This window comes from Xiphophorus hellerii, chromosome 20, assembly GCF_003331165.1.
Source record: "Xiphophorus hellerii strain 12219 chromosome 20, Xiphophorus_hellerii-4.1, whole genome shotgun sequence".
Taxonomy (NCBI): domain Eukaryota; kingdom Metazoa; phylum Chordata; class Actinopteri; order Cyprinodontiformes; family Poeciliidae; genus Xiphophorus; species Xiphophorus hellerii.
The window spans coordinates 25,492,737-25,511,052 of NC_045691.1; the positions used below are offsets into that span (position 1 = coordinate 25,492,737).

Below are 18,316 nucleotides of genomic sequence, written 5' to 3' on the forward strand. Positions count from 1 at the left end.
TTAAGAACGTTTTGCCCGATAGAAAAGTCCTCCGAGGAAAAAAAAAAAAAAAAAAACTACATAGAATACGAAATTAAATAGTGCTGACACAACAAAATTTAAGACCTGATTAGCGCATTTAATGCCAACTTACATTTTTAATCAATTTAATACATATTAAGGTGTGGGATGCGTGTACACCCTGCTAAAAACCAGAACCGAGGGTAAATTCTGATTCCTGACTAATTTTTATTCTGTTTGTAAACTAAAAATATTGATGAATGAGTTAACAGAATGATTTTTGCACAAATATTTCTCAAGGGTTGAAAAATTAAATTAAAAAAAGAGGAAACTGGGTTTGATTCGTTAATGAAGCCACAGCTGGTAAGCTGTGGCTTCATTAACTGACGTCCCCAAAAAAGATCAATCTTAACAGCGTTACATTATGACGCAGTGTTTTCTTGCGCTTGCATAACGTTTAAAGAGAAACTAGAACATTCCTATGCACAGATACATTGTTTTTGTTCCACTCTGCACCTCTCAAGTCGTTGTCTTTTGTAAAGCAGCTGATCATTGTTGTTTTTTATCGCTGCGTGCTAAAAATAGACGGCCTCATCTGTGACAGCAGCAGCTATCACTCAGAAAGGAAATAAGAACATGTGCGGTTGGAAACAGTCTCACCACCGTCACCTCGTTTTTCCACCAACACTACAAAGTACTAGAACTTACCGGCTGCCTTTCTCCTGCCAGCTGAATGAAGAAGCTCCTCTTCCACTTTATTGGGAGAAACATACAAAATAAAGGCAAACAGAAAAACACCAGACATGTTCTCGTCTCGCAGCTTTTTATTCAGTAGTAGTAGAAATGAGCTGAATCAGCGGACAATGAGAAGCCGTTCTTGGCCCCTATACGTGACAGGACTGCTACGCGTTTCACACCTGAACCTGTTTATTAAGCGTCAGTGAAAAATCCATTCAGCCCGAACACAAACATCAACACGGAGCGTAAAGAATTACAGAAAAAGATGGAGGCGTTGAGTTTGATCACAAGGAGCTAAGCTAAACGGTGACATTTTCTAGGGGAATCTCACTTGTGCTACATCTGCCTCACTTTATCTGCCGTCAAAATGCGGCTCCTCTGCTGGCTCACAAACGTGTGCCTGTTACGGTTTATGTGGTGTAAAATAATGAGACCTAAATGCATTCTTACAACTTTGTTCCCCTCATCTTTAATGCATCGATTCAACTGAAAAGCAATGAATTGGCGAGATGGAAGGAAGAGAAAAAAAAACGTTTACTTGATTAAGTGAAGGTTTTCAGTCAAACATGGCTGACACTGGGAACCGTTTCACCAATAATACATTCTTAGTGCATGGAGAACACAAGCTGCTCTTGTTATTACTTTTGGCCTCTCAGCGATCCTCCTCCACCCGCTTTTGTCACCATGGTATACAAATGATGCACTGCAAGATCTTGTATCCTTCTCCTGACTGCTACCTTTAAACAAGATTCCTTTAATGCACAGGTGTCAAACTCCAGGCCTCGAGGGCCACAGACCTACAGCTTTTAGATGTGCCACAGGTACAAACCACTGGAATGAAATGGCTTAATTACCACCTCCTTGTGTAGATCAGTTCTCCCAGCCTTGATAATGACATAATTATTCTATTCAGGTGTGGTGCAGTAGAGGCACAGCTAAAAGATGCAGGACAGCGGCCCTTGAGGACTGGAGTTTGACACCCCTGCTTTAATGCTCTGTAATCTGGCTTTAAAGGCTAGATTAACAAAATGTCTGGTTTGTTTTTCCAGTTCGCCCATTTTTCTCGCAGAAAGTTCATGCACTTCTTCAGTCTTTTCAAAGTTTTCCAGCTCCAGATTTTAAGAGGAGAACAATATAAAAACCATTTCAATTTGCTACCCTCTGATGTAATTTATTACAGTTATTAATAATGGCTTGTGATGGTATTCTATATTCTACAGCAGAGACAAAGTAAGATGAAATGTAGCTAAATTTTATGTTTTCAAATGTCTCCGTCTCATACATCTGACTGGGTTAAGTTGCAAAAAAAAAAATCTTGCTAAGTTTTATGGAATTTACCAAATTGAAATTATTTTGCTAATTGTAACATAAAACAAGAATTAATTTCAGAAAGTAAGAAAAAAGCGTCGTTTTACTATGCTTAAATATCCAGTCAGTTTCAACTTTAAATGATGCTCTCCAAATTCAGACTTTTAATCAGACGCTATAGATTGCGCTTAGTTTCAAAAAAGGTGACAAGAACTTTAGATGAAATGAAACGCGTTCCAAACCTTGAAAACACGCAAATGAAACTCGAGCCTTTTCGAGCACACCTGTTTTCAGTTTTATCGCACCACATAAAAACATCCCATCCGGGAAAGACCTTTAAAATGATTCATCGCGGCCTCATCTTTCACATCCCAAACCTGCGTCCCGACAAGAATCTGCGCATGTTTTTGTCCCTCGCTTCCTTCTGTGACTCCTCTGCGTTGCAGCAGGTTTACAAAGAGAAACACAATTTGCTGAAAATCCATGTAAGAACTTAAAAAAAAAATAAAAACACAATGAAATAAAAGAAGCTCTAGTGAACAGAGAATTTCTACAATGAAGGTCTGAAGAGGCTTAAAACAAAAACAAAAAATAAATACAAGGTTAGACAGCTGACTCAAACATTTAAATATACAACATCTGAATGTTCTCATCGTTTATGTTAGTATGTTGACTTTGACAGTATATATGTATAACATATCCTCTAATATGCATCTGTTAATATATTTTTTTTATTAGCTCCTCCTTTTCTAATCACACACACTCACACACTCCCTCTGGCGTCGAGTAGCTTGGGAGCAGGATGAGAGAGAAAAGAGAGGGAGGAGGGGAGTGGCGTATAAATTACTGTGGGAGTGCGCACGCAGGTGGGGTGGGGTTTAACAGGACACCTCCATGGTCTGGGGCGCCACCTGGCTGTCCAGCGCCCCGGCGGCGGTGGCGGCGGCGTTGCCCTCCAGCAGGCTGCTGATGTTGTTGCGGCTGCGGCTGCTCTCCATGGAGGTGATGCTGGAGGAGGAGGTGGTGCGCGAGCGAGCCAGGCGAGTCATTCCTGCTGACGGCACTGAAACAGGGAGGAGGGAGGAGGATAAAAAAAAACAACAAACAATAGATGTTAATATTCTACTCTCACACACACACACTCACATCAACACAGAGACCAGAGTGAAGCAGGGATACAGAAACAACTGAAAAACAGAAAAAGAAAAGTGCTTACCATGCAAGCAATTCTCAGATAAAACGACTAATCAGGCTAAAATTAAATAAAGGCGTGTGACTGAGAACTGCTGAACGTGTCCACTGAAGGGGAGGGGAAAAAAAATAAAACGACACAAGCAATGCGGCACAACAGAGCACGGCATTTTGCAGCGGGTCATGCAGTATTTGGACGCCGGAGCGAGGACATGCTAACGGGAAGCGCCGGGCTCCGACAGGCAGAAGAAGAAGAATGTAATACAGAAGCTTCTGAAAATGCTGCTGGAAAACGTCTAGCAGAGCTCTGTGGGGAGCCTTCTGCACACATTCACATTCAGAACGGAGCGGGGTGGGGTGTCAAACTCATTTTCATTTTGGGGCCACATCAAGATAATGAATGTCCCAAAGGGCCGTTTGGGCCGGAATGTATTACTAAAACTGTTAAAGAGGCAGTATTATGTGCTTTTTAGGCACAAAGTGACATTTTACAGCACAATCAAGTAACTATGTTACCTTCAGTTACTATCAAAATGCTGCATATACCAAATATGACTTAAAGAAATTTGACTTTGTAATTTAACACCTTGAAATTGGGCCTTTGTCTCTTTAAGAAACTCCTACTTTTTTCTGAAACTCCACCTTCAGGAAGTCATCACAACATGGCTCCTTTATAAACCCTTTAACAACATTTTTACCAGTGGTTCACTGAGAAATAGCTCCCATATCATTAGACGTGACGTTACGCTTATGCAGGTGTTTGCTAATTGCTGCTGGCTAGTCTGAAGGAGCTGAAGGAACTCAAAAAAAGTTGATTTTACAAAAATATTGCCCCTTTAATATTAAAAATATTAATAAGTAGCCATGTATGAATTCAATAAGCACTTCTTAAAAAGTAAATAATATGGAACATCTTTTCACCCTGGTCAGTCCCTCCAGGATTTCATGACTGCAAAAAAATAAATGAAATTACAAAACCAACCAAAATTTGAGGGGCTAATTTAGAAATATTGGCATGAAATGTTGAGCTTATATTTCAGTAAATGTGACTTTTTTGCTACTCTCCATACTAATCATAAACTATAATTTAACATCAGTAAAGGCTGAGGCAGCAGTGTAGTAGACGTAAGACATACTGCCACCTGCAGGTGGGAGTTAGCATCACTTTAACCCATTGTTTATCAACCACTGTGGAAGAGTTGCAATAAACTCACAATTATGGAGTGGCACGAAAAAGTGCGAAGATCTGTTGATTTTGCGACTGCGAAAAACTCGAGGGACTGATTGATGCAGTTCGGCCGTATAGAGATAAAAACTGTTGCTTTGATTGATGAAACAATATTTAAGCAAACAACTGCTAATTATAGGTGTCCCCCTGCAGTCCAGAGGGACACATCAGTAGCTAAGGCGGGCCGGATTTGGTCCCTGGGCCTTGAGTTTGACATACGTATGCGCCGCAGAAGCATTTTGGTTCAAAGCGCCCCCTGGTGGAGGAGCTGCTGAAGAGTCCAGTACCTGATTCGTTGCTCAGGTGACTGAGGAGAACGTAGGGAACTGAGGGCAATAGTAGAAGAAGAAAAGACAAGAGAAAAAGGAGAAGAGGAGTGAAAAGGTGCATCTTTTTGTTTATAGAGGAGGCTTGGCGGTGGCTGAGGACAAACAGCAGCTGCCTGGCAACAAGAGGTAAGAAATCACAGTATGTGTGCACACATCGAGGGCTGCTTCCTGCCGTCTCTGGCCGTTTCCTGTTGCATTTCACGCTGCCCCGAGGTGTTAATGAGGGGGAAACACACTGAGGTGCCGAAGTTTTATTCTGCACACATTCGCCCTTTTTTTAATCTGCTCTAATCCCGCAGTGACATTTACTCGATAGGTGGCCTGGATGGCCTTTAAAGCGACGCCGCCACGCCAGCTCCTCCCACGGCGAAGAGTTTGAGAGCAGCAGAGACCAAAAGAGAAGTGACATTAAAGAGATTCACTCATACGGCGCCTTGCAAAAAAGTGTTTTCACTTTTTGTCACGTAACATCAAACTGCAGAGGGTTTAATGTGGCAGGCTGACAGGAAAAGAAAAGAAAAGACAAAGAGCTGCATAGCAAGTGGAAAGAAAAATTATTAACATTTTGCTTTTATATGAGCAAAAAAAAAAAACGGAAAAGTGTGGTTCGGATTTATTTTCATTCGGATTTTATTTGCACGTTATTGTGCATTTAAAATGAAGCAACCCAAAAAATACCTAGAGGCAAATTACCTGCCATGAAGGTTTGATTAATTATGCTTCACTGTTGAGCACAGTGTGTAATGCCCTTATTTCTGCTGATGAGTTGCTAACAAAGGCTAAATGCTGTTAGCATAACATTTGACAATAATAATTGTCATTTTTTTCCAGGGTTTTCAGGTGAAGCAGATAGAAGGAAAACAGCAGGAAGCTGTAGCTGACGCTTAACGAGTGTAGCTTTATAGACGAACCAGAAAATAAATTCCCTACCAAATGTATGCAATATGTACAAAGCTGCAATATGTACAAAGCTGCAATATGTACAAAGCTGCAATATGTACAAAGCTGACATGCGTGTTTCTGTGTGACAAAGATCCCATCATTCATATGGATGCTAAAGCTATAAAAAGGCAATGCCAAGTGAGTGTTCATTGATTAAATTGACTAAAGATGAATAAACTACAAACTAGAGTATACACGTAAAACACACACAAAATTAAGTTTTTGAATATGTAGCTTTTTAATGTTATTACATTGAATATAATTTCAGATTTTTGTGGAATTTTGACATAAACCTGTATTATTGTTACAGGTTCATCTTCTAAGAAACAGGAAAGTAATTGTTGGAGATGCACAAATATGAAAATTTGGGCTGATATCTACAGCTGATATTGATACTTCTTTTTAATTTGATTACACAATTAATCATGAGAATAATAGATGGATTACTTGATTACTAAAATAGTCAACGGGACGATAATTCGTCAAGCACTCCACAAAATGAGTCTTTATGGAGAAGTAGCGCAAAGAAAGTCTTCTTGGTCTCTGACCAAAAGGGAACTATGTGCTAAAAACTGACATGTGGCCAAAAAACATTGACCACCACTCATCTCCACACCACAGTGAAACATGGTGGTGGCAGAGTCACTCAGAGCTAAATCCAGGATAATTCTTGAAGATAAACCTATTTGAGTCTGCAAAAGGCTTGAGAAAGGGGGCGGAGCTTCACCTTCCAGCTGGACAACAAACTCCAGAGCTGCAGGCGGATGCCGAAGCTCAGAGCGTGTTCATATTCTGGAACAGCTCGCTCAAAGACACTTTCCATCCAATCAGACTGAAACATTTTTTTGCAGAGAGGAATGGTGTAGGTGTGCACTGAGCAAAATGTGGTTCTGCAAAGCGTTGAATCAGGGAGGCTGAGTATAAATTTGTTTAATCATTTTTTATCTTATTTGCAAAAAATATGATAAAAAAAAGTATAATTTTCTCTGCACTTCCCAGTTATGCACTACTACCCTCTGGACTTGTTAAAGAGCCACACATTTCCATTTATTTACTTTATATTTAGCTCATATTTAAAGTACTTGTAGTTTAAATATTAATTTCACACTTGTGTTATAAATATCACAAATTGTTGCTAATATTTAACTGGAGTAGTTTGTCAACAAATATGCAATTTCCCCCTGGGGATCAATAAAGTATATTATTATTCTCTTGATGACCCTTGTTGATCTTTTACATGAAATCTAAAAAAAAATAAATAAATACAGTGTGGTTTGTTGTTGTAACGTGACAAAATGTAAAAATGTTCACTTTCATCACTAATTTTGCAGGCCACTGCAGACAGATGCCATCTGTGTGAGAAAGGAAAGCAGAACTTTATAGACCGAGTCATCCGCCCGGAGGTCACACTCTCAATCTTTTTCTTTTTTCCCCAAAACTACAAACAATAAAACCAGAAAGCCTGTTTAACTATGACTCTCCCTCAAAAGAGAGCGCATCAGTAAACAGTTGAGAATTAAAAGGGAGAGAGAGAGAGAGAAAAAAAAAAACCACACCAAGAACAATAAAAAAGGGGTCATTTTCAACACCCACTCTGTGCCGAGCAGGAAGCAAATTGCTGTTCAGCACCTCTGAGTGTGATTTCAGACACAAACCTCACCTACTGAGAGCTGAGAGTGGCACACGCTGCAAAGAGCACAGAGGAAAGTATGTTAGCACCAACAGAACCCCCTGCAGGCCGCTCCGTCCGGGACGGGGGCGCAGAGAGCGTGCCTCTTTTCATGCTCTCCTGGACAAAACCCAACCCACTCCACCAAAACCCGGGTTGTTTAGCAACAGGCAGCAATGAGAGGGAGAGAGAAAAACACACAAAAAAACAAAAAACAACCCCCACCAAGTTCAGGAGTCTTTTGTAATTGCGCTCACGTCAACAGGAAGCCGAAGAAGTAAACACAGGCGAACCTGAACCACAAGAACGTCATCGAAAAGCAGCTAGAAAGTGACCACAGAGTCAACTGGTTCAAACCCGAGTTACTATATATATTCATATATTTAGATGTTTTTCAAAGACCTTTGACACATTAAAATGACAGCTGTTTACTTACTGTATCCCATGCCCTGAACAAAGTACTTGAACGCCTCGGCGAGCTTCCCGGGCTGCAGAGAGAAAGTCAAGTTTTATCTCTAAAGCCGATTGGAGCAACAAGGCAGTTCACAGAGTTCGACATCATAAAAACGTAACATAGTAATGATGAAACAAGCAGCGAACGTTACATTTTGTCAGATGCTATCATTAAAATCATCAGTACACAAATATGTTGATTAATGTTCCAGTTATTATGAATCAAAGGCAAGTCTAAACAGGTGAGTTTTGATTTGAAGGCAGTCAGTGTTTCTGCGGTTTTAAAGTTTTCTGAAAGTTTATTCCAGATTTGTGTTGCGTAGAAGCTGAATGTTGCTTCAGCTTCAGAAAAAAAGTGATATGTTGGATTTCTAAAAAGTAAAAAAAAAAATTAACTAACCTGCACAACTTGTGGCAAGCCTCCACAGTCAGCCATCTAAAGAATCAATATCAGTTTTATTAAAACATGAATTTCAAAGCTAAAATTGATTTGAGTTTTACCGATTCGAAATAGCAAACGCTCTTCACCTTTAGCAGCGTGGTCTTGATGGGATTCAACCTGGAATTGCACTCCACCTGAAACGCATAGACGTTGATAACAAAGAAGAAACAGCAAATTATTTAAATGATCATTTCTGATGAACTTTGACCTACCACAGCCTCGACAGCAGGTGACGTGTCTCCAACCACCAGCAGGGCGGGGCACCTGGTGTGGATGAACAGAAAAACATCTAAGGTCACGCTGCGCTCTGATGCAAAACACAGATCAGCGCCGCCTCAGTCGTCTCAACACCCACGTTAGTGTGTTCACCGTATCCTCGTTCAACCCCACGATGGGCCTCTCGATCTCAAGGTCTCTGCGGCTGCAGACAAAGTAACGCCGTGTTAAGAGAAGATGAAGCCATGATTTGTGTTGACTTCAACTGTGGGGTTAGATTGGTCTTATTGGGATTAATTTTAAGTTTTAACCAGAAATAAAAAAATAATTAAAGAACCGAAGAAGGAGAAAAAGCAAAACAATGTGCAGCTTTCACGTCTTTGAGCTTACTACTGGTAGGAGCCACAGAACAGGGCCAGGTTGTCCTGGTTGATGTCCTGGGCGATGTGGAGGCGGTAGGTCTGGATCAGCTCCTGGTTTTCTGTCAGCTCATCCTGATGGACAGAAAATACTTCAACAAATTCTAGTAAAGACAAACACATTTTAAGAGTCCAGTAATCGTACCTCTTTCTCGTTTTGCCACGCTTGGCATGATGTTGTCACTGCTATGTTTCACCATGGGGTGTGCAGGGTGAACCATTAAGGGTTTTTCATGTGCATTTTGAAGCATAGCATTGTAAATAGGTTTATGGAAATGGCAACATTTGAAAAAACTGCCTCAATTTCACAAAGATATTTTTACTTTTTTCTGGAAAAGTGTTAATGCGCCGGAGGGGAGATGGAAACACATTTGCTGAATAAGTTCTGACATAGTCAACGTTCCCATCCTACTGTTGCTTTGTCAGAGGCATGAAACAAAACGAAAACTTGCAAAGTTCTCGCTCCATTTTTTCTTAGACTTGTGTGATCCATGCTAGTTTGTAAACTCCACTTCCTGTTTAGTGCAACCATGTGTTTATTACACCTGACGAGATTACGCTTTGCATAGCCTGGTTGATTCGCTCCAAACCTGGAGACGGAAATGCGCCTAATTTGCGTTTTGTTTTGTGGAACATTTCAGAGGTTTGCTCAAAATTCACAAAACAATTGGATGGAAACATAACTATGGTTAATTTTTAGCCAAAACCTGGACTTTTACATGTAGGTCAAAACAAATAACCTCCTCCCACATGTTTTCTAGTAGCAAACAGCTAACAGTACTTCTTTAAGCTTTCTACTGCCTCTCTTCCATACATGCCAGGTGTATAGAAAGTGTGACTGAACTACTACAAAGTCTTCATAGGTCTCTCACACTGCTGCGCACACACTTCATATCACTTGGACAACATAAACATGCATCAAGAACAAGCTGCAAAACCGTCATAAAGTCCTTGCACCCATGGTATATAGAACTAATTTGTCTGCTCTTATGGAGGATGTATAAGTCCCAACAGTTGTCTATAGGGGGCACTGATTACAGTTTTCAGGTCCGTCGTTGATCTTTAAAAGGCCTGACTTCCCAATTCCAAGTTTGGTCGATAATGTTTTTTTGTGTTTGTTTGTTTGTTTGAAAAGCAACTAAATATAGCGACAAAATTGCTAAGTTGGCAACAGTGGGTGACTATTGTTGACCGCTGTCAGTCAAACCTCTCCCAATACAGAGGAAAAGGGAACAATGGCTGACTTTTAGACCTATGCAGAGGAAGATAAGATCGGTAAGACTGAGGAAATCGGGGCCAATTTTTCAGTTCACACCTACTTATCTAGTCTATAGAGTCTGTGGATCTCTGCAGCTTCACTTTTCAGATGGGTAAAATACAACCTTGTGTAATTTTTATTCAGCTTCACAATTCTGCTTTAGTTGCATATGACGTCAAACACACAAAAAACAATGTTTCAAATTTCTGTGCCTGTAATGTGACCTCGTGTGTTGAAAGGATCAAGGAATAATCCATTTCATACACAACAACGTACAGGAAGTCAAAAGCGCAGTGGATGTGAATACATTTTACATGATTGATTCACTCCAACAGCTGCATATGTTTGCACAGTGGGGTCATTTATAGCACTATTAGATGACTGTTTGCTTTAAGCTGGTCATGATCGGCCTCTCTGCATATTAAAGATGTTATTAGCAAACGTCTGCTAGCCGTTAACAGTTAGACAAACCTCTGGCTTTTCCAGAGAAGTTGAGTAGTTTACTACAGACGCCAACTCAGAGTCAGTAATGAACGAGGGGAAAATAAAAAGAAAGAGAGTCGCAGTGAGTACTCACAGTGCTGAAGTGGTGAGCCATGACAATGTCCACCAAGTTACTGGTCCATCCAGACAGCTACACACACACAGCCAGCAGAGACAATGTAACACATTTGTCATCATTTTGTTAGTGTGTGCTTTTCATTTTCTTAGGGAACTGATTTTTGTACTCGAAGAGAAAATTCAGGTAACATTTAGCTTGTGCAACAATAATAAAAAGTATAAATGGCATAATTAGAGTGTTGCTAAGTTATTACTTAAATAAACATTATTGAACAAGAAACGCTGTCTACTGTGTGTTTTAGAAATGAACATAGAGCAGCTTAATATATCTTAAGCTGCACTATGTTACATCAACATGAGGTCTGGCAGAAAAACAACTATCTGATTGTATCAGCGCTTTCTGATAAAACTTACAATGTGTATTTTTAACCACCGCTCATCTAATAAAACTGAGTCAGCTCTGCCTGTGCAGATCTTATATTGTACACTTATTACATTAGTTAAAAGCCGAAAGATTGTCTGGGGGTTTTCAACTGTTTTAGGGTCATTTTGAGGAGCTCAATCCAAAAGTCTCACTGGTTTTGCTCAATCAGGTCAACTTTCTGAACTATGGAGCAACATGAGCATCAAAATGCACGACTTGGTGGACTTCCGGGAAGGCGATGGAGAAGACGGACGCATAACTTTGCTGCTCCACCAGACCCACAATAAATAGCCGACAAAGTAACGAAAAGTGATAAATGAGTGCTAAACTAAAAGGAAAAGGCTCAAGAGGACGAAGTTCCAGTCAAAATACGGAGAAGAAAGACATGAAGGCTGGTAGAAAAGACGACGTTACGACAGGCTCCAAGCAGCTAACGTTAGCCGAAGCTACACCGTTGAAAGCTACAGGAGATGCTAGCGGGGAAACAGTGATGCTAACGGAATTACGAAAACTGCGGCAGGAAAATACCGACTCGTTCCGGGACCTGAAAAGCTCTCTACACCGGGTAGAATCATCCATGGAGGACTTAAAGAAACGAATGGAGGGGCTGGACAGAAGAGTGACTGAAGCGGAGGACAGAGTAAGTGCAACGGAAGACAGAAGCATACGGCAGGAGAGAGCGCTAGGACACCTGCTAGGAAGACAAGCTATCCTGGCTGCTAAATGTGACGATATGGAAAACAGACTCCGCCGTAATAACATCAGGCTGTATGGCGTCCCAGAGGGAGTGGAAAAAGAAGATATGGTGAACTTTATCACAGACCTTCTGAGCACTTCTCTAGAGTTTCAAGAGGAAGTTGTCATTAAACTAGAAAGAGCTCATAGAGCGCTAGGCCCAAAGCCTAAAGCCGCAGCGGCGCCCCCAAGATCCATTATAGCCCGGTTTCTGGACTTTAATGTAAAACAAAAAGTGCTACTACAAGCTTGGAAGCAAAGAAACATAAAGTACCAAGAGCACACGATTTATTTCGACCATGACTACTCACCTGACTTGCAGAAGAAAAGAAAGAAGGTCAGAGAGGTAATAAAGAAGCTAAAAGAAAAGAACATTAAGGCCCAGTCACCATACCCAGCTCAGCTGAAACTCTTCATGAACGGGGGCACAAAACTCTTCCCCTCACTTCTAGCTGCACACTCCACACTGAAAGATCTTGGCATTGAAACATCCCTGGAGGACCGAGAGATACTGGAAGAGGAGCTGACACAGGACGGTTGGGCAACCCAGGGAAAGAAGAGGAAGAGCCAACAGTTGAACCCTGCTGAGATCAGAGCCATTATCCAGGGTGACAACAGAGAGGAGCAAGCCCTTAGCCAGGAGTAAGGTCGCCATGTCTAGTCTAGAACTGGATGGAAGGTAAATAGAGACAAAAATTTGTGACAAAGAATATGGAAGACAATGGACAATAATTATAGAACAAAAGAAAAACTAGACTAGACCTTTAAGGGAGTATCATTTATCATAAAATATTGACTCAAATACATAGATTTAGGCTATAACATAATTGCTGGAAAATAAGCTACGAAACAGTGGGGAACGGTGAAAGAGGAAAATTGGATGAAGCAAACTTTACAACCATGGCGGTGTGAGGACACTTCGGGGACATCCTGGAGGACCATCGCCCAGGCACTTTGTGCACAACACCCAGAGAGCCTTGTCTCTCTGCCCAAAGAAGATCAGGGGTGGGGACCCCCTGAGTCTGTTTGTATGGTTATGTTTGTGTTCACTTCAGTTCAGGGGCAAACCACTGGGGAATTGGAAGTTCACAGTTGTTTTCCATGTTCAGGAAAACTCTTTTGTTTCTTTAATGTTTTGTGTATCTCAGCAAACAATATTCTCTATGTAGCTATGGCTTTTGATGTGACCCTGATTATAGTTATTAAGTACAGTTACAAGGGAGAAACAATAGTTATTTAGGTATGTTTATAAGGAAGGGAAAAGGGGAAAAACCCAAAAACCGTAAGCCACAAAAATGGATACATTAACAGTAATCACATATAATATAAATGGAGTAAATAATCCAATAAAGAGAAATAAAATTTTGACCCAGCTAAAAAGGCTGAACTGTTCAATTGCAATGCTTCAGGAGACCCACCTTAACAAAACAGAACATAAAAAACTTAGAAGGGCATGGGTAGGGCAGGTTTACAGTGCCTCATGTGAAAGGGGCAAACGGAGAGGAGTTGCCATCTTATGTCACAGATCACTGGGCTTCGTTGTAGAGAGCACATATGAAGATAAAATGGGACGCTACATCTTAGCTGTAGGTACAATTAGAGGAGTGAGAATATCCCTCTTAAACATTTATGCGCCTAATGAAGATGATCCTAGCTTCTTCAAGGACATCTCAGCGCTTCTGACAGCAAAAGCTGACGGATTTATACTAGCTGGAGGGGATTTCAACTGTGTGATGAACCACAAATTGGACAAATACCCATATGAACAGAGACCAGTGACCCAGAAGGCTAAAATTTTGCCCAGTTTGATTGAAGAGATGGGGCTAGTAGATATATGGCGTCAAAGCCACCCCACGGCGCGTGATTACACCTTTTTTTCAAAGGTCCATGGAAGCTACTCCAGAATAGATCTCTTTTTTGTTTTAAAGAGGGATGCACATAAAGTTACAAATTGCCATATTGAACCAATAACAATATCAGACCACGGTCCGGTGGTTATGACAATAAATTTAGAGAACAATAAACAACCTAAACAGTGGAGAATGAATGTTTCACTTCTAAATTATCCAGAAATAGTTCAAAGAATTAAAAACGACTGGACTGAGTATATGGAACATAACGACAACGAGGAAGTATCAGTGTCAACTCTTTGGGAAGCTGGAAAAGCTGTGCTGAGGGGGAAATTAATCTCTTTGTCATCCCAAATCAAAAGAGAACGCGATAAAAAACAAGTAGAGTTAGAAAATCGTATTCGACAACTGGAGGAGGAACATAAAAAGACTAATGATGAAACTACTTTAAAATCTCTTGGCGAATACAGACAAACACTGGATACTTTGTTGACATACAAGGCAGAGGGGGCATTACAGTTTGCCAATCAAAAGTACTATGAATCAGGGAATAGGGCCAGCAGGCTACTAGCATTTCAGCTGCGCAAGAAACAGGCAGATCGCACAGTGGAAAAGATAATGAATCCTTTCACAAAGAAAATGCTGTCCCATCCTAAAGATATTGCAGAAGCTTTCTCAGCCTACTATGAGACACTTTATGATTCAGAGGAAATAGACAGTAAAATAGAGAAGATTAAGAATGTATTGAGTGAAATTAAGTTACCAAAATTAACTGAAAATGATGCCAAGGCAATGAGAGATCCAATTACAAAACAGGAAATCGAGGGGGTCATAAAAAATTTAAAGAACAGTAAAGTGCCAGGAGTTGATGGATTCCCTGCGGAATTTTATAAGCATTTTAAAGCTGAGGTAACGCCTCTGTTACAAAGGGTATTTAATTACGCCCTCACAAATAAGGACCCCCCAAAGTCTTGGTCAGAAGCAATAATATCTATAATTCCCAAAGAGGGCAAGGATCCCATAAATTGCTCGTCCTACAGACCAATAAGTTTGCTCTGCTGTGATTTGAAAATTTTAACTACAATACTGGCAAATCGAATTCAAAAATGTATCCACACAATAATTAAACCAGACCAAACAGGGTTCATAACGGGACGTTTAGGGATAAATAATATTAGGAGAACTTTAAATGTGATCTCCGTGGCAAGACTAAAACAGGATCCTTCAATGCTTCTCAGCCTTGATGCTGAGAAGGCATTTGATAGGGTGGACTGGCAGTATCTGAAACACACACTGGCAGCAATGGGATTCCATAGAGACTTTATCGAATGGATGGGTGTGCTATATTCTGGACCTACATCCAAAGTACGGGTGAATGGATACTCCTCAAAGAAATTTGGTTTAAAAAGAGGAACTAGGCAGGGATGTCCTCTTTCGCCTCTACTATTTGCTATTAGCATTGAGCCTCTGGCAGAAAAAATACGGACAGACCCCAGAATCCATGGAGTAACAGCAGGTGGAGTCACCCATAAAATCTCATTATATGCGGATGACATTATTTTGTATATTTCTAATCCCCTGAGTTCAATCCCTAGGCTTATGACTAGTTTAAAAGATTTTGGAGAAATCTCAGGCTATAAAGTTAATGAAACCAAGTCTGAAGCTATGATGTTGGTGGGAAAATGGCCTACAGATTTAGATAAAGAGGTCACTTTTAATTGGTCCAAGAGGGGATTCAAATATTTAGGTGTGATGATTACACCACAAACATCGCAACTATTTAATGAAAATTATAGTAGATTAATCACACAAATAAAATCGGACCTGTCCAGATGGGAGATTCTTCCTCTGTCCCTTTTGGGCAGAATAGAAACAGTGAGAATGAATGTACTTCCACGATTAATGTATCTATTTCAGACACTACCTATTAGGATACCTGCCTCCACTTTTAAAATTTTAGATAAAATTATTAATAACTTTATTTGGAAAAGGAGGAAACCAAGAATCAGACAGAAATTATTGGTAAGCCCAAGAGAAAAAGGTGGCCTTGGTCTGCCTAATCTGAAACTGTACTACTGGGCAGCACAACTTCGCGTTGTGGTCGAGTGGCTTGTACAGGATGAGGAGACCAACTGGATTGGTCTGGAGAGCAGCACATGCCCACTGGTACCTCTTGAAGCGATGCCATTTATGGAGGGAAAAAATTGGAAGGATTTAAAAATTGAAAATGAGTGGATTAATTATACACACAGAGTCTGGTCTCTAGTGAGGAAGAAAATAGGAGCACCTTTAACAATATCACGCATAATAAAAATAGACAAGATTATTGACTTCCTTCCAAACAAACAGGATACGGGTTATCAGAGATGGGCACAGAAAGGATTAATAAGAATTAATCAGTTATTCAGTGGAGAAACTCTTAAGTCATTTAAGCAGTTACAAGATAAATATGGATTATGCTCAAAAGATTTCTACAAGTACTTACAATTAAGGGATTATCTTTTATCACACAAAGAATGGCCTACCTTGAAACAAAATACATTACCTTTAGAAATATTTCTGATAAAATGTGTGGAGGAAAATAATAAGAGGAAGATTATATCTAATTTATATAAACATCTACAGATGCATTTCTCTGACAACTCTATAGATATCAAGCAAAAGTGGGAACTAGAAATGAACATTGTTATTGAAGATGAGCAGTGGGAGGAGATTTGTGAAAAAGGTTTTAAGATCACCCACAGTCCAGGTTGGAAGGAATTTGACTGGAAATTAAGAATGAGATTCTTCAAAACACCTTTCAGTATTTCAAAATATGACAGAAGTGCTACAAATTTGTGCTGGAGGAACTGTAATCAGATTGGGGATCACACCCACATTTTCTGGGACTGCCCAGTACTGATTCCTTTCTGGCAGGGGGTTCAGACAGAAATTAAAAAAATACTTAAGGTCACGTTACCACTGAACCCACTACATTATATATTGGGTTTGACCTCAGGAGAAGATACTGGGAAAAAGGAAGGCCAGTTACTACAGATTCTGCTACTAGTAGCAAGGAAAATGATAACTCTGTCCTGGCTCAAGCCTTTGCCTCCCACACTTCAACAATGGCAAGAAAGATTGAAGAATGTGTATATAATGGAAAAGATAACAGCAAACCTTCAGGTAAAAACTGACATTTTTCTGAGTGTATGGACCCCGGCTATTTCCCACTTTGGATGGCCACACTGATAAAGATGCCAGGGGTTATAAAAAGCCTCCTCTGTATGTCTCTCTCTTTTAATGGAAGTCACTGGATATGCAAACCTCCCCTTCAGGTGAGAACATCAGAACCTTTCTAAGAAATGTCAATTGCCGAAATGGACTAAAATGTTTGCTGAGCCCCCTAATGTGTTTTTTTTTTTTTTTTTTGTTTGTTTGTTTGTTTGTTTTTTGTTATGTAAGTGCATGTATAAATATACATATGCATATATGTTGGATTCATAATATTCTTAAATAAAGAATGTTCAAAAAAAAAAAAAAAAATGCACGACTTGTTCTCACGTCTGGATCCTGAGAATCTGGATCAATGAATGTACAGCAGGAGGAGAGACTCCATCAGGACAGAAAAGAGACGGAGAATTTTACCCAATGAAGACGAAATGTTTGATTTACATGTAATTACCCTCATAAATGTTTGTTATTCAATTTACAGAAATACAAGTTTGTAACATTTAATTAATAAGCTCTGCCGGAAAACAATTTTTTTCTCCTAAAATCATTTTCGGATGAGAAATATTAACAGAAATGAACAGATAAAGTCACAAAAATGTCATGAATTTAGTCAGGAGATCGGATTTCTCTAAATCAAATAAGAATAAAAACCTGATTGAGAAAAATTGATGTAATTTTTGGATGCTAAATAGTCCTAAATCAGTTGAAAAAACAGACAACTTCAAAGAATATTTTGTTGTAACCCAGTGTTGTTGTTCCACCATTTTTGTTGATAGGATGCTCTTCCTCTAGCAATAACTTAAAAGTCGTCTGAATCGCAGAATGACAACGGTAAAATAAATATATATTTTTGAGTAGTTCGTCAGTTTATTTTTCCATTTTGGTAGCTTCTGATAGCATATTTCTCATTCATGTTTTCTCATTCAAACTGTCAGTTGGAACACTGACCTTCGAAGCGGCCCAATCAATCCAGCCTTCAGCACACGGGTCGACGTTGATCAGAACCAGTCCTTCTACGAGGCTGGGGTTGTTCAGCTGGAAAGCAAGCAATAAACGCGAACGTAATGCAGTAGGCCAGCTATGTTTTAGAGACAGGTAAGTTTTAAATAAAAACAAAAAAGGGAAACATTTTTAAATGATTGTGTGGCCATGAACTTTCTTTAAAAAAAAAACCACTAAAAAGAAAGTGAACAAAAACAAAGAAGCAGGTTTTCTTCTACTCTGATAAACATAGGAGCAGTGAATGGAAGCAGTGGAAAGTCTCAGTTTTTCTCTTTACTACAAATACTTTTCACTCCAGAATTATAAAACAATTGAAGACTTGATTTTAAAGGAAGCAA

The 18,316-nt window shown here is 39.8% G+C and overlaps 1 protein-coding gene across 4 annotated transcripts in view; it reads right to left on the bottom strand.

Moving 5' to 3' along the window:
• Positions 1–806: 806 nt before the first annotated feature.
• The window catches only part of ndrg3a (ndrg family member 3a), a 60,357-nt gene continuing 42,847 nt past the window's right edge, over positions 807–18,316 (bottom strand). For 2 of the 4 annotated variants that reach the window (XM_032548953.1, XM_032548954.1), the window contains 10 exons: positions 17,925–18,011; positions 10,771–10,827; positions 8,907–9,010; positions 8,656–8,721; positions 8,513–8,564; positions 8,387–8,434; positions 8,259–8,294; positions 7,842–7,893; positions 4,753–4,791; positions 807–3,109 (listed from right to left, as the gene is read on the bottom strand). In XM_032548953.1, coding sequence (XP_032404844.1) covers positions 2,925–3,109; positions 4,753–4,791; positions 7,842–7,893; positions 8,259–8,294; positions 8,387–8,434; positions 8,513–8,564; positions 8,656–8,721; positions 8,907–9,010; positions 10,771–10,827; positions 17,925–18,011 — 726 coding nt within the window. In that variant the 3' untranslated portion in view covers positions 807–2,924. Of the gene's footprint in view, positions 3,110–4,752; positions 4,792–7,396; positions 7,423–7,841; positions 7,894–8,258; positions 8,295–8,386; positions 8,435–8,512; positions 8,565–8,655; positions 8,722–8,906; positions 9,011–10,770; positions 10,828–17,924; positions 18,012–18,316 lie in introns of those variants that run through there. The other 2 variants (XM_032548955.1, XM_032548956.1) reach the window with 2 other exon arrangements.